This window comes from Drosophila persimilis, unplaced genomic scaffold, assembly GCF_003286085.1.
Source record: "Drosophila persimilis strain 14011-0111.01,24,50 unplaced genomic scaffold, DperRS2 tig00000431-arrow-pilon, whole genome shotgun sequence".
NCBI classification, from domain to species: domain Eukaryota; kingdom Metazoa; phylum Arthropoda; class Insecta; order Diptera; family Drosophilidae; genus Drosophila; species Drosophila persimilis.
The window spans coordinates 100,668-115,727 of NW_020825312.1; the positions used below are offsets into that span (position 1 = coordinate 100,668).

The 15,060-nt window shown below is 49.1% G+C and overlaps 1 protein-coding gene across 1 annotated transcript; it reads right to left on the reverse strand.

Moving 5' to 3' along the window:
- Positions 1-1,091: 1,091 nt before the first annotated feature.
- LOC6603687 (leucine-rich repeat-containing protein 15) lies at positions 1,092-3,758 on the reverse strand. Its single transcript, XM_002028625.2, has one exon. It carries the CDS (start codon positions 3,699-3,701, stop codon positions 1,428-1,430), a length of 2,274 nt encoding a protein of 757 aa, XP_002028661.2. The 5' UTR covers positions 3,702-3,758; the 3' UTR covers positions 1,092-1,427.
- Positions 3,759-15,060: the final 11,302 nt, after the last annotated feature.

Below are 15,060 nucleotides of genomic sequence, written 5' to 3' on the forward strand. Positions count from 1 at the left end.
ATTTATGCTCTAAATATTCTGGCTCTTCTCTTGGCGCCTTTGGCATTACGAAAGGCCTTGGTCTTTGGTCCTTTAGCTCCGAAAGGCCCTTCCATGGGGGGCATACCCCGCCTCGACACACGAAAGATACAAACCAAAGTCCATAAAAGAGATCGATTATACTACGCCAAATATTCCGGCTCTTCTCCTGGCGCCTTTGGTATTGCAGACCTATGTCCTCTAGCTCCGAAAGGCCCTTCCATCGGGCCCATAGAAGGCTTTAGAAGAGATCGATTATACTACTTCGAATATTCCGGCTCTTCTCCCTGTGTCTTTGGTATTACAGACCTATGTCCTTTAGCTCCGAAAGGCCCTTCCAAGAAGGACATACCCCGCCTCGACACGCGAAAGATACAAACCAAAGGCCATAAAAGAGATCGATAATACTACGCCAAATATTCCGTCTCTTCTCCTCTGTGCCTTTGGTATTACAGACGTATGTCCTCTAGCTCCGAAGGGCCCTTCCAAGGGGACCATGGACATACCCCGCCTCGACACGCGGTACGCGGTATAATTATGCCTGTTCAGACCTCAATTTTCTCCCCAGGTGGTGCATGCGGCCTGTGCTGCCACGCTCTGCTTGAGCCCAGGTCTGCAAAAAGTTTTCCAAGCTTGTTACTATTGAATAATAGTGTATTAATTTTGCTTTTTTACCAGGCTTCTCCTCCCCTTTCTCCTCCTCGAGCTTATTTTTAATTAAATTCAAAGTCAAAAATCGAGACGCGGCAAGAAAAGTTTCACCTATGTATCTGTATCTGTAGCTGGGAAATTTCTACCCTTGAATAAAAGAAATGCTCTAGTTTTTTTGTTTTTGTTTTCGAAATTATTTTTTGTTTTATATTTTGTTCTTTGTCGATATATTTGTTGTTGTTGTTTGTTGTTTTTCTTCACTAACTAATGCCTACTCGTAGATAGTTTTTTGTTTTTGTTTTTTAACAATAATTTAAATAATTTAAAACTTACTTCACAAAAAAAAAAAAATATATATATATATATGTATGTATATGTTATGGTAAAAAAAAAAAACTTACAAATGACTTTCAGTGCTGGGTTTTTGTTTTTTTTTGTTTGTTTGTTGTTGTCTTTAGTTTATCTATGAATATCTTAAGTATCTTTAGGTTAATCTTAGCGGCTAGGAAAAAAATGTACGCTAGTAGTAGTGTGGCAAAGTGCTGATAGAAGAAGAGATCTTTCAGTGTTGGGAAAGTGCGGGCGAGCGAAACTTTTGGGTTATTTACAGGGCAAGATTTTCCTCCTATATCTATAGCCACTACTCGAAAGGGGGGGGCTGGGGCTGGGGCTGGGGGTTGGTTTTGGCATCACAGTGTTGGACAGCGGCCGAACTAAGCGTAGATGCTCAGCTGCCTGCGTCGATAGTCAACCGTGGATCAGTGGGTGAACTGCCGCAGGGTGTTGTTGTTGGCGGACTTCTGCTGGAAGGACCTGCGTCCCGTGGTGGCGCACAGCCCGTTGCGCAGCGGCAGGGCCGGCGGCATGGGCGGCGGTGTGGGGGTCTTGCTGCGCCCCATCTGCTCCAGCGGCATCGAGTAGTGGGCATTGCTGTAGATATAGTTCGGATCTAGTATCTCGCTGTTCACCTCGTTGTCGTAGTGCTCGCCGGCGCCGGCCACACGATGCTTGAAGTGCTCGTGGGTGAGGCGCAGCTGTGGCTGCAGCTGGGGCGCTGCCCCCAGAGGGGCGGCATGGACCATTGGCACATCGGCGTACGAGTAGCACGAGTCCCCCACGGCCGCGGTGGCCGACAGGAACTGCGGCTTTGTGTAGTGATTCAGCTTGGACTGGACGCCCGACTGGTGCTGGTGCTGCTGAGGGTGCTGCTGCGGATGCGGGTGCGGGTGCTGCTGGAGGTGATCGCGCGCCAGTGTGGCCGACTTCATGTGCAGCACAAAGGAGGCACTGTCGTCGATGGCTGCCTGGCTGGCCAGGGCCTTGTTGTTGTTCAGCTTCTTCTCGTTCATGAGGCTGCCGGTGGGGACCTGCAGCTGCTGGAACTTCTGCTGGGGATCGCCGCCGGCGGCGTTCAGATCGTTGATGGGCATGCCGGTGCACATGCCGTAGTGGTGGCCGGGCGCGCTGGGGTGGTGGGGCGCCGTGTAGGTGTTGGGGAACGTCGAGTGGATGCCCAGGGAGCAGGGATGGTGCTGGTGCCGGGCCATGTAGTCCTCGTCGCAGAAGGTCTTCTGGTACTCGCGCTCCTTGCGGCCGAGAGCCGAGCTGCCCCACAGGCCGCCCTTGAGGTACTCGCGGATCTTGTGGCGGCAGCGGTAGACGACCAGGGCCAGGGCCGTGAGGGTGGCCGCCGAGCCCACGAGCAGGGCTCCAATCAGCGCCTGCTTCCTGGGATCCGTGTGCGTGCAGCCCATCAGCGTGGGGTTCAGGTGCTTGAGGGACTCGCCGCGCAGCCGCTCGGGGAACTCGCACAGCAGCTCAGAGACCTCGTCCTGGCTGGCGTTCTTGGCCACCAGCAGGTTGCGCAGCCACATCACACGGCAGTCGCAGGAGATGGGGTTCTCGGAGAGGTCCAGCGTGGTCAGGTCCTTCCAGGGGAAGAGGCCCTCGGCGAGCGAGGTCAGGGCATTGGCCTTCATCACCACATGCCGCAGATGGGGCAGGCCGCTCAGGGCACCCTCCTGCACCTCCACCAGCATCTTGTTGGAGGACAGATTCAGGTACTCCAGGTTGCCGTTGGCCGCAAAGGCTCCGGTCATGACGCGCTTCAGCTTCAGGGCTCCGTTCACGTCCAGGCGCTTCAGCTGCTTGAGGCCCACGAAGGCGCCCTCGCTGATCACCTCGAAGTCGTTCTGGCCCAGGGAGAGCTGCTCCAGACGCACCAGCTGGCTGAGGCCGACGGAGGGAATGCGCGCGAGGCGATTGTCGGACAGATCGAGAATGCGCAGCTCCTCGAGGCCCTGGAAGCTGTCGTGCGAGACATTCCGCAGGCTGGCTCCCTTCAGCTCGAGTCGGGTGAGACCCTTCAGGTCCTGGAATGCGGCCGGCTGGATGGTCAGCAGCGAGTTCATGCCCAGAAAGAGCTCCGCGAGTGTGGGCATCGCCTGGAAGATGACGGGATCGGGCACCGAGGTGAGGGCGTTGTCGTCCAGATAGAGGATCCTCAGCTGTCTGAGTCCATCGAAGGCCTTCGGGTCGAGGAAACCGATCCGATTCTCGCCCAGATTCAGCTCCACGATCTTCAGCAGCGGCGTGAAGGTGCCCTGGTGCAGCTCCGAGATCTGATTGCCGCGCAGATTGAGCACGGTGACCGCCGACAGGCCGATGAAGGTCTTGTTGCTGATCTGGCCGATCTTGTTGTGGTTGAGGTGCACCTCCTGCAGCTTCTTCTGGTAGGCAAACGTGCGCTGCGGTATCGTCATCAGGTGGTTCGAGGAGAGATCGAGGAACGTCAGCTCCGCGTAGAACTGGATCGACGAGTCGATCGTCTTGATCTTGTTGCTCTTGATCACCAGCCGCTGGATGGAGGGATTCAGCGCGATGGGCAGCACGTCCAGCTGCCCCTCGCCGCACTGCACCACCAGAGTGTTGTCGTCGCACTGGCAGCCCGGCGGGCAATTGGCCAAGGCCTCGCTCGGACTGAAGATGCTGGCCAGAATGCACCAGATGCTAATGATCGTGATCATCTGCATGTTGGCCTTTTTCTTTTTTTGTTTCCTTTCGCTTTGCTTCGATTAGTCGTTTTCTTTTTCCTTCCTTCCTTCCTTCCTTTTCGTGTCTCGATTCGTTCAATCTCTTGGCGGCGATTTTTCAGTTTTCCATAGTAATCTGTGGATACAAAAGAAGTTCCAAAAATTAGTTTTTGTTTGCATTTATTTTTTTTAAACAATTTTTTTGTTGGGTTTTGTTTTTTTCAAGCACTTTTTTTTTGTTTCTTTTATGCAAATAAAATTCTTTTAGCAAGGGTTGGGCTTTTGTTTAAATATTTCTGCAGTTTTCTTCAATGTCTTATTTCCATATTTTTACATTAATTTCCTAATTCTTTTTTATTTTTTTCCAAGAGCTTCTCAAAGAATTTTCCATGCTTTCCTCAGACTTCTAACCTCACGTTTTATAACCTATTTTTCAAGAATTAATTTCAAAAAATTTCAAATGTTTTTCCAACAGTTTGATTTCTTTCTAAAATTTACTATCTGTTCAAAAAACATTTTTGATTCAATTTGAGTTTAACTTGGAAAGAGTTTAATTCATTTTTTGTAGTAATATTTGTAGTCATAACTTTTTACATTAATTTTGCATATTTATATATTTTTTCAATGTTTTCCTAAGGCTTTCAAACCTCACGTTTTTAAATATATTTTTCATGAACTAATTTTAACAAATTTCAAATGTTTTCCAAGAGTTTAATTTATTTTTTGTAGTAATAACTTTTCAAAGAATTTTCAATGTTTTCCTAGGACTTCTAATCTGTTCACGTTTTTGAATATTTCAACCAATTTCAAATGTTTTTTGCAGAGTTTAGTTTCTCTTTTTCTATTCCAAAATTTCCTTCTTTTCTTTTACAATTCGAAGAAAATTTTTGTTTGAATTTTTCGAAACATTTCATATCACAAATTCTTACCTTTTTTTTCCTTTTTGGAATTTGTTCACTAAACAATTTCGCTGGCGTTTTGTTTTTTGTGTGGTGTGGTTTTCAGATTTGTGTGGTGTTTTTTTGTTGTTGTTTGTGGAAATTTGTTCACTGTTTCACTTTGTTTTTTTTTTTTTGGTGTAGTTTTGTAACCAATTCGTGTGTCACTTTTAGCCAATTTTTTGAACAGAAACCTATTCGATGTGTGTTTTTGGCAAAAAAAATAATTTTGAAATGAGAGAAATGTGCGCGCGATAATCCAGTGGTTCGCTTTGGCTGCACGCTTCAAGTTGTTGTTTGTACCGGATCTCGGGGTTTACGTGTTTTTTGGCATCTGGCTCGGGGACACAAGTCGGCTTTGGGACTGGCTGGAACCGCTGGAACTGGCAACACAACCGCTCACGACGAGGCAACGAACAACTTTGATTTTGGTTAGCCGTCGTCGCGCAAACGACACCTCGGATCGGCTCGGTTCGGCTCAGTTCGGTTCGGCTCGGCGTCGACCGTGGCGGCGGTGGTGGTGGTGGGTAGCAGCTGCAAGCGACGACGACGGGAGAAACAGTGAAGCCGAAGCAGGTAGCAGAGACGAGAGAGAGAGCGAGCGTATTTTCACTCAATGTTTTTCACTCATTTATCTGGCTATGCTTCCGCTCTCTCTCACTCTATTTATCTTTCGCTCTGGCTGCGGCGCTGCCGCTGCGGCTCTGCCTCTGCCGCTGCCTCTGCCGCTGGCAATTGCAACACACTCGCCGGCCTGTGCGGCCGCTGCCGCTGCTGCTGCTCCCATTTTGACCGTTTTGGCCAACTGTTTCAGTGCCAATCGCAGTGCCCCAGCAAAGTCAGTGTCAAGTGCTGTGGCATAATTAAGAGATGGCATACAGAGGGTCCCTCGTTCAAGTGGTTGCCACAGACCAGATACGATGCTGAGGCACACACTTGAAACTGATATTTGTGTATCTCTAAGATGCACTACAAGAAAGTGTTAAGGATCATCCCGAACCGTACCACATGTAATTCTGAATAATATGCTGTCATTCGATACATTTCCTTCCCCCCCGCCCCAGACCCAAAATAAAAAAAACTATTACAAATGTGACAACAAGAAAATCAACTCTAAATGGCCATAACTTATGGGCGGAGAGGGGGAAGGGGGTGGGGGGGAAGGCTGCAGAACATTTCCTGGGCATGCGGTCTCTCCGGGAGAGAATATTTTGCACATTTCTCGAGAGATGGATATCTTTTTGGACTTTGCATCTTTTTGGTCGACCAGTAAATCTGGTTAAATTTATTTATTACCCGAAATTTGAGGCAGCTTTGTGGATGGCCAAAATGCATTTTACAGACTTGATTTGTTGCCCAAACAAATAAATGGAAATTATTTATGAACGAATAACAAGATATTCTCGAAGGAAAATCTCAATTCAAACAAAAAAAAAAAATATTCCCAAACCAGACCAAAACCAGCAATTGTTGCACATGCAGCTAACGGAAGTTTTTTTTTTGGTTTTTTGGTTTTATGTGTGCCACAGACAGGTGCCACAAGCTCTTTTTTTCTCTGTGTTTTGCCTCACTCTCACGTTACACATTGGAAAAACCTCAATCTCCCCTCCCCCTTCCCCTGCCCCCCCACCACTCGATTTGCGACAATGTGTGAGAATTTTCCAGCAATAAAAAAAGTTCAAAACTTCGACAACTCTCCAAAAAATTTGAGAGGAACTTAAAATAAAGGCGAGGCATGGAAGACGGCGAGACGGGGTGAGAGGGGGTGGAAGGGGGAATTGTTTGGACTTCATTGCATATGAAAATTGTTTGGTCAAATGGTAAAAGCACTTAAACAATTAGAGAGCCCAAAAGGGCGGCGGGAGAGGGGTTGGGGGGGGCTCCATGTGTAATTAGGTAAAACAGGGCCGGGTGCAGGGTCTCGGCTCCGACTACCGTTGTCCCAAAAGCACCAAAGCATGAATGCAAATAACCCGGCTAGAGTTTTTTCGTTAAAAAAAACATAATATTTGTGCGAGGAAGTTGGAAATACCCTGGAAACGGGCAGGACTGATGAAGGCAGGGGTACCCCCGGTCCAACCAAAATGAGGAACGAGAGGCATGGCCTACAGAAACATAGGGAGATTCCCTACAGGATATCTGTATATTGAAATTTCCAATCGGAGGCCCTCTCTATGGTTTCCTCGGGGTCTTCAGGCCTTCCTCGGGGTCTTCTGGCCTTCCTCGGTGTCTTCTGGCCTTCCTCGGGGACTTCAGGCCTTCCTCGGGGTCTTCAGGCCTTCCTCGGGGTCTTCTGGCCTTCCTCGGGGTCTTCAGGCCTTCCTCGGGGTCTTCTGGCCTTCCTCGGGGTCTTCAGGCCTTCCTCGGGATCTTCTGGCCTTCCTCGGGGACTTCAGGCCTTCCTCGGGTTCTTCAGGCCTTCCTCGACCTCAGGCCCTACTCGGCAGGGCCTTCAAAGTCCTCCATATCTGTAGAGCAGCCCTGTCTGGAGCTTCTGAATGCGTATGCCCCTCTCTCAGGGCTGTAGGGTACCACCTGGGGAGGGGTGGAGGGCAAGGCAAACGAAACGCACTTTGGCCAAACAAAATATCAGAGGAAAGGCGGGGAGAGGGGGCGGGGAGGGGGGAGAGCAGTGACTTATGGGAACAGCCAGGCCAGGCCAGGCCAGGCCAGGCCAGGCCAGAGCTGCGCCAACCAACCAACCAACCAACCAACCATCCATCCATCCATATAGCATTCAATCTTGGCCGCCTCTTGGCCGTTTTCTGTGCTGTTGGTTTATTGGCCCTGGCGTTGTCTTAACAAGAAACTTGTTAGTTGCAACGGGTTAAAGATTTCGAGTCTTGTAAGTATTTTGTTGTTTGCCCGTCGCGACGCGTCGGCTACTCGTTTCATGTGTTGTTAAATCTGTGCCCCGTTTTGTACCTCTTCTCTGGTCTCCGGTTTTCTGTGTCTACCAGCTGGCCCTTTTCAATTGATGTTTGTCCGCCTCATAAGCGACAGGCACAGCCCATTTGTCAGCATTTAACGAGATCCAGGGAGCCAATGCCCAAAGCCCATCATCGGGGCAGTTCCGGTGCGAAATGCAACTTCCGCAATAGCCACGCAGCCACACAGAGCCCTAGGTTCATAGCAATAAAATATCAATTGACTTTGGCAATTAATCATATTCCGAAATGGGCAAGGAATACTTTGAACCAGAAACAGAACCGGAAAGACTCTCATTGTGCAAGAAAGGTCCATTGTTCAGGATTTCTTTATACATCTCGGTTCACACTTTTTTCCTCCTCTGCGCAGGGCTGCTACTACGTTTTTAGAGAAATCACAATAAATAATGAATCAAGAAATGAGCGTTAAATGCAATGAGAACGATGATGACGACGACGACGACGACGACGACTGTGGCTGGGAAGAAGAATAGCAGCAGCGGAAGTGAGGCGCACAATGGACCAGAAGACTAAAGACCCAAAGAGGGTGGAGAGGGAGAGGGGAGGGAGAGGGGAGGGGGCACAATGGCCACCGTTCTCTGGCCCTTCCCCTTCGAAAGGTTAACTTTAAATCGAATGGCAATGGCAAAGTAAGTAAATACCTCAACACATCTCTGGCCCACTGCTCTCCCCTGCTCCCCCCCTCCCCCACTGCCTCTCCCTGGGTCTGGGCTTTGTGCTGACTTGTGATTTCTTTGTGTATCTGTGTGAGGGGCTTATTGTGTGCGTGTTGTGGCCGCTAATGCGCCTCGAGACCCAGTAAATATCTTCGAAAGTGCACATGGAATAAACCTGGGAATAAACCAACCTCATGGATGAAAGATTGTGTTTCTAAGATTGGGTGTTGGCATAGAGCTCCTCCTTAAATATCTGTTAAATACCTGGAGAACAACCCCTCCTCCCCCCCGCCTGCTGCTGTTGCCCCACCGGAAAATGCAAATCAATAGCTCCTCCTCCCCCCGCCCCCGCCCCCCCTTTGGCCTGACGTTTTGTTTCCTTTCAGATCCTGTCACATAAAGATGTGGCAAGGAATGCCCGCATCCGTTGCTCATTTCATTTCGCTCGCATAATTTATGCAGAATTATCAATCGAGATTTGTTTGGACAGGAACCGAAAGAGAGCGAGGGGGGGAGAGGGGGAAAGCGTGTGCCACAACAGGAAAAGCCACAAATTGTTTATGCAACATTGCTGCATGCTGCAGACTGCAGGCCAAAAATAGCCAACAGAAAAATAGAAAGAAAAAAAAACTCCCCGACGTCTTCTGGCAAATCTATGAGATACGCATATCGCATTTGACTTATCTTGAAGCCGCATAACAGCCACTATCCAGAGTCCAGGAGGCAGTGGCTGTGCCTGTGCCACATGCGTGATAAATGCCACTGATAAATGCGTGTGTCTCCAGCGCGGAGACACATGTTTGCATGCCAGCCGAGAGCGAGAGAGAGAGGAGGAGGCACTGCGAGAAAAGCAGACCACAGACGGCCCAAAGCACGGCCACAGTTCGCTGTGTGTTTTGTCAGTGCATCGATCACTAGGCCTGGACACTGGACACTGGACACTGGACACTGGACACATGTTACTGGCTACCAGAGACCACAGCCCAGAGACCACAGCCCAAGGAGGAGGCCAGCCATGGCGTGATCGCCAGACAGACAGAGAGAGAGCCAACCGAGTGCAGGCCGAGCTTTGTGCGTGGCCTTTGTGTCTGTTGGGCAAATCTATCTCCAAGATTGATTATAATCGGTAGTCCGTATCGCTGTCCAGACTGCCGGCTATTTATGGCCCACAAAAATTATAATTTATGAACTCTGTCTCTGTGTCTGTCTCTGTGTGTGTGTGTGTGTGTGTGTGAGGCATCATCAACCATTATTTTGACAGCATGTTAACGTCATTTATTAATTGAAAGCAAGACCTCTCTCGCTCTCCGAATGGCGCCAAAAATCGACCCCAGGTCGTGCCCCCAGCAAAGTTTTCCCAATCGTTTTTTGGAAAATCTGTGTCTCTGAGTCACAGTCGATATGGAAATAGTTTAAAACTTGTGGTCTGAGCAGCCTTCTTTGGTCTCAATTTAAAGCCCCCCTTGGAATGGCACAGAACCCTTTTGGCGTGGCCAAAACCGGACTCTGTCTCGGCGGCAGCGATGCGTGTGTAAACACACAGTGCCCCCGGCCTCAGATACAGATACAGCGAGGCGGGGGCAGAGACAGGGGAAGAGATAGGGGCAGAGAAAGAGGCAGGGGCAGTGATAGAGGTAGAGGCAGAGCGCAGAGGCAGTGGCAGAGGCAGTGGCTGAGGCAGAGGAAGAGTCAGGGGCAGTGGCAGTGGCAGAGGCAGGGCTAGAGGCATTGGCTGAGGCAGAGGCAGTGGCAAAGTCACAGACAAAGTAGAGGCTGTGTCCGAGGACCCAGGCAGGTGTGTTTCTCACGCAGGCAACGTTCCGAGGCCCAAATGCTGGTCTTTCGGTTTCGGTTTCAAAGTGTGGCACATCTTGACCAGCGCCACACATACGGCTGAAGGAATCGTGAGTCCCAAGCTGAGTCCAGCCCCAATCTAGTGATTCGGAAATGCGTAGCGAGCAGGAAAGAGAGCGGAAGGGGGGAGAGGGTGATGGAAAATAATTACGGGTGCTAGCGCTAAAAAATTTGCACGTGGTATTAATTTGGGGGCCGGTGCTGGGGCCGGGACTGGAGCCCTGCTCTGTGCTTTAAATCGTTGCAGAAATTGCCAGCAACTTGCAATTATTTCGCTCTCTAGTTGCAACTTTGTCTGTGGTCGGGGGGGGGGGGGGGGGGCGGTGTGGCAGGGGGGTGTCTTATCATTTAATACGCATCTGAAAAGCGTTTTCCTTGGCCTTTTTCGCACACAATTTCGCTTCTTTAATTGTGGCCTCTGGGCCAGCGTCTAAACAGGATACAAACGGTGCCTTTTGAGTGACTGTGATTATGGCCTGGCGGCTCTGTATCTCTGTATCTCTGTATCTGTATCTGAAACGTATCTTTAAGCTAATATTTCTTTTAGCGAGGGCTGGCCGAATGGTAGATTCCATTAAAATTCCGCCTGGTGGCCTTAATTAAATAATAATAAACAACTCTTTTTCAAAAACAAATTTGTTCAATCACAAGAGAATTTCGGGGAAAAAACAAAAAAAAAAAAAAATGTCCCCACAAATAAATTACAACTTATTTTGATCAATGACAAAGCACATGGAGAACAAAAAGACAAGAATGGAATGGAGGAGGGGAGGGGAGGGAAGAGAAGTCACAGAATCAAAAGGTGCCAGGCCGTTGGGTTTCCTTGGAAAACCCGAAGAACCCAAAGAACCCAAAGAACCCAAACCAGAAAGTATCTCGGGAGAGCATTTATCTTTCATTAGAAAATTAAAATCTCTGTGTGTGTGCAACGCACAATCAATGACCACAAATCTTTAGTTTTTTTTGTTTGTTTCGAAAAGAAAACCAAAACCGAGTGCCATAAAAATCTATTTTACGAGGTCCTGCCATCCTGGCTGTAGGTCTGCTTTTTTCTCTGTTTTTTTTTATCATCACAACTTAATCGTCAACATTAAGTCCTAAGATTCGGCGATTATCTTGTTGAAAATTTCGTTAATTGCCGCGCACTTTCAGTACTTAGTGTATGTATCTTGTATCTGGCTTTCGTTCCCTAATGTCTGTTGTAAATTACTTTTAAATGCTTTTTCGAGTGTAATAAAGTTGTTGGCCGTAGCTCTGGCGTTTTTTTTTTTGGGGTTCTTAAAGCCAAGATCATGATGGTATGGCCTGCCAATGGGTTCGTGGAAGCTGGGGACAAACCCAGCCAAATGACAGCTCAATAACATGGTAAATCATAGGGCAATGGAATCAGGGCCTTGCACAGGGCTTGCCCAGGTCTTATATATGCTGGAGACATGTGTGCATTTGTATCTAAATAAACTAGCAGCTACCTCGGAAGTGCTGACAGCCGCAGGCCCCAACGAGGGGTGGACACTAAATTATGACTACCCTAAGCAGGCGCTGACAATTCAATGCAAGAAAGAAACTGAAGGTAATCCCAGCTAGAGCAAAAAATAGATGATGTCATAATAAATTGTAATTTATGAGAAAGAGCACATCGAAATCCCTGGCTGACAGTCGAAGACTCGAGGACTCTGGTGCCCCCGCGTTGAACGATCTGTCATGTGTATCGGTGTATCGGTGTGTTCGGTGTGTTCGGTCTCCAGACCTGTTCCATGCTTGAATGCCTGGGAATAGACAGGCGGACAGTAGAATGCAACGGATAGATCCCATCGAATGTCTAGGGCTAGTCGTCTAACGAGCTGACAAATAGATCGACTGCATTCAGGGTTCAGGGTTGTGTTCTTGATGTATCGACGGTTTGTTGCCGTCTGACAAACGCATTTCTTATATGCAAATGTTCTGTCGGGGGGGGGGGAAAGTAACTCAATTACGTGTAGGTGTCCCCCTTTCCCCCCTTCCCCCTTTCGAGGGTCTAATGTCGTCTCTCTCTCTCTGTTTCTCAAACAGGAAATTGAACAATTTCATGCTTCTACAGGCTTTTCAATGAACAATCAATTTTAAGTGAGTTTAATTAAAAATTACATTTTAATTCCACCAAAAAAACGACAAAAAAAAAAACAGAGAGAAAATTATGAAAATTTCTTCCACTCCCGCACCCCCCCCCGGAGCCATCTCTCATTGAAGCAGAACAAACATTCCATGACAATGGTAGAAAGTATCTGTCAGATACTCAACGGCGCATGCTGCAGCTCATTAACGCCTGGGCCTCGGCGGCGATGCGCGACGAGCAGAACTCCGCCGGAAATCAATTTGGAAGCAAGCCAACCCCAAAGACACCCCCAACTAGCGTTCCCCCCAGTCCCCCCGTCACCCCCGTCGCCCCCTATGCCCATGTGGCGCTCGCTATGCCTCTCTATTGCCCCTCTAGCCATCCTCTTTGCCTCTCTAGGCCTCCCCTACCCACCTCTATCACTCTCCAGACCCCTCTAGCGCTCCTCTACCCCCCTCTATCCCTCCTCTATCCCCATCTAGCCCTCTCTATACCTTTCTCTTCCCCTCTAGCCCTCTCTAGCTCTCTTCTTTCACTCTCTAGCGCTCCTCTACCCCCCTCTATCCCTCTCTAGCTCGCTGCTATCCCTCTCTAGCCCTCCTCTCCCCACCTCTATCACTCTCTAGACCCCTCTACCCCCCTCTATCCCTCTCTAGCTCGCTGCTATCCCTCTCTAGCCCTCCTCTACCCACCTCTATCACTCTCTAGACCCCTCTACCCACCTCTATTCCTCTCTAGCCCTCTTCTATCCCTCTCTAGCCCACCTCTATCACTCTCCAGACCCCTCTAGCGCTCCTCTACCCCCCTCTATCCCTCTCTATACCTTTCTATCCCCCTCTAGCCCTCTCTAGCTCTCTTCTTTCACTCTCTAGCGCTCCTCTACCCCCCTCTATCCCTCTCTAGCTCGCTGCTATCCCTCTCTAGCCCTCCTCTACCCACCTCTATCACTCTCTAGACCCCTCTACCCACCTCTATTCCTCTCTAGCCCTCCTCTATCACTCTCCAGACCCCTCCAGCCCTCCTCTATCCCCCTCTAGCCCTCTCTAGCCCTCCTCTACCCACCTCTGCCCACCTCTACCCACCTCTATCACTCTCCAGACCTCTCTAGCCCTCCTTTAACCCCCTCTATCGCCCCTCTATCGCTTTCTAGCTCTGTCCAACCCTCTCTATGCCTCTATAGGGCTCTGAACCCCTTCTCCATCCCTCTCTAGGCCCCCTCTATCCCTCTCTAGGCCCCCTCTATCCCTCTCTATCCACCTCTAGGCCCCACTATTCCTCTCTAGGCCTCCCTTACCCACTTCTATCCCCCCTCTATATATAGAAAGTACTCGAACTGCTGCTGTAGTATTTTTAGATCCCTGATATTCCGCCGGAAAGAGCAACGGGGTGACGCCTGCGCACAATTATTTATGGCCTCCAAAAGTGGGTATTAAAGTGGCATTTGAAATTGTTTTGGCAATGCAATCGAATCAAATGAATAGTCCAGCAAATAACAAAAAGGATCGGTAAATAAATGAAGATGTGACTTCGGGCAGAGACAAGGACCCACCGCCGTGCTGGGCAGGGCCTAGGAAAATCCAGTCGAGGCTCGGTGGCTCGGTGGCCGTCCTCCTTTGACCACAGTGTGTTCAGTATTTTCTCTCTCTCTTATTGTTTGCTTACGAGAACAAAAGCTAAAATTGAAAATTGTTAAAATACACCCCAAAACACACACAGAGGCAGATCGAGTGAGCCACTTTCTTCGTGGCCTGATTTTTTTCTTTTCTTTTCTTTCTTTTTTTTTTGCCTGGTTTACTTTCCTTTTTCTTGGTCAAACAATGTGGCAGGGACAGACTGGACGCCAATAAATAAGCGCAGGAGGTTTGCCGGACAATGGCCCCCTCTCCCCCTCTCCCCCCTCCCCCTAACCCCTCCCCTCCCACCGCCGCTTGGTTGCCATTCCATTTGTTTGGCTGCTTGAAAATGGTTTTAATTGTTGTTCGTCCCCCCCTCCCCCTCCCCCACCACTGTATGGGTTTTTTTGGTGGCTCCTTTTTGTTGGCCAAATATAATAAGATAGCAGTGCGTCATTTTGTGTGTATTTGCTGCTGTTTGCGTTTGTTCTGGTTTTCTCGGATTCTCGGCTAAGAGTAAATTAAGTGGCAATGTTAATGGCAGTTATGGCCCGGCTGGCATCTGGCTTTGGGATCTGCCAGCAGGCAACAAAAGCCCGGCCATTTGGGTGTCTTAATGTTGCAGTAATAATGGCCAAAACTGTGTGTGTGTGTGTGTGTCGCCCGAGATTTATAGCTCCTCAGATCGGCTTTCTTTTCGTGTCCTGCCAAGGTGGAGAGGGCCCTGAATTATTGTTGAAACTATGGAAGATATTCGAGAGCAGTACCCTTCCTAGGGGATCCCCCTTCTAAGCCCCCCCACCTAGGGTCTAAAACCATTTAATAAGTTTAAGATTTAAGTAAGCAATCATAAACATTAACTGCATGTCTTTAAGACACTACAAAACAGGCCATAAAAGGGCGGGCAGAGGGCGACGCGACGCCAGACGAATTCGATTAAAGTTAAGCCATAACAAGCCAGAGCCGACGAGCCAGAGCCAGAGCCGGGTTCCCAAGCTTAGCCAGCCACAAATAATATAACAATTTAAATAACAAGCCCTGGCCAGGGACTCCTCTGGGGAGGACAGGACCAGGGGAGAGGCGGGGGGGAGCGGGGGGGAGAGCAGCCAGGCAAACACCAAACGCGTTAGTTAGATAGATTGATCTACATGTACACGACAACAGAGCCAGAGCCAGAGCCAGAGAAGGAGACGGAGAAGGAGTCAAAGTCGGAGACGGAGTCAAAGTCTGAGAGACAGACTGCCATTTCCACTAGCTG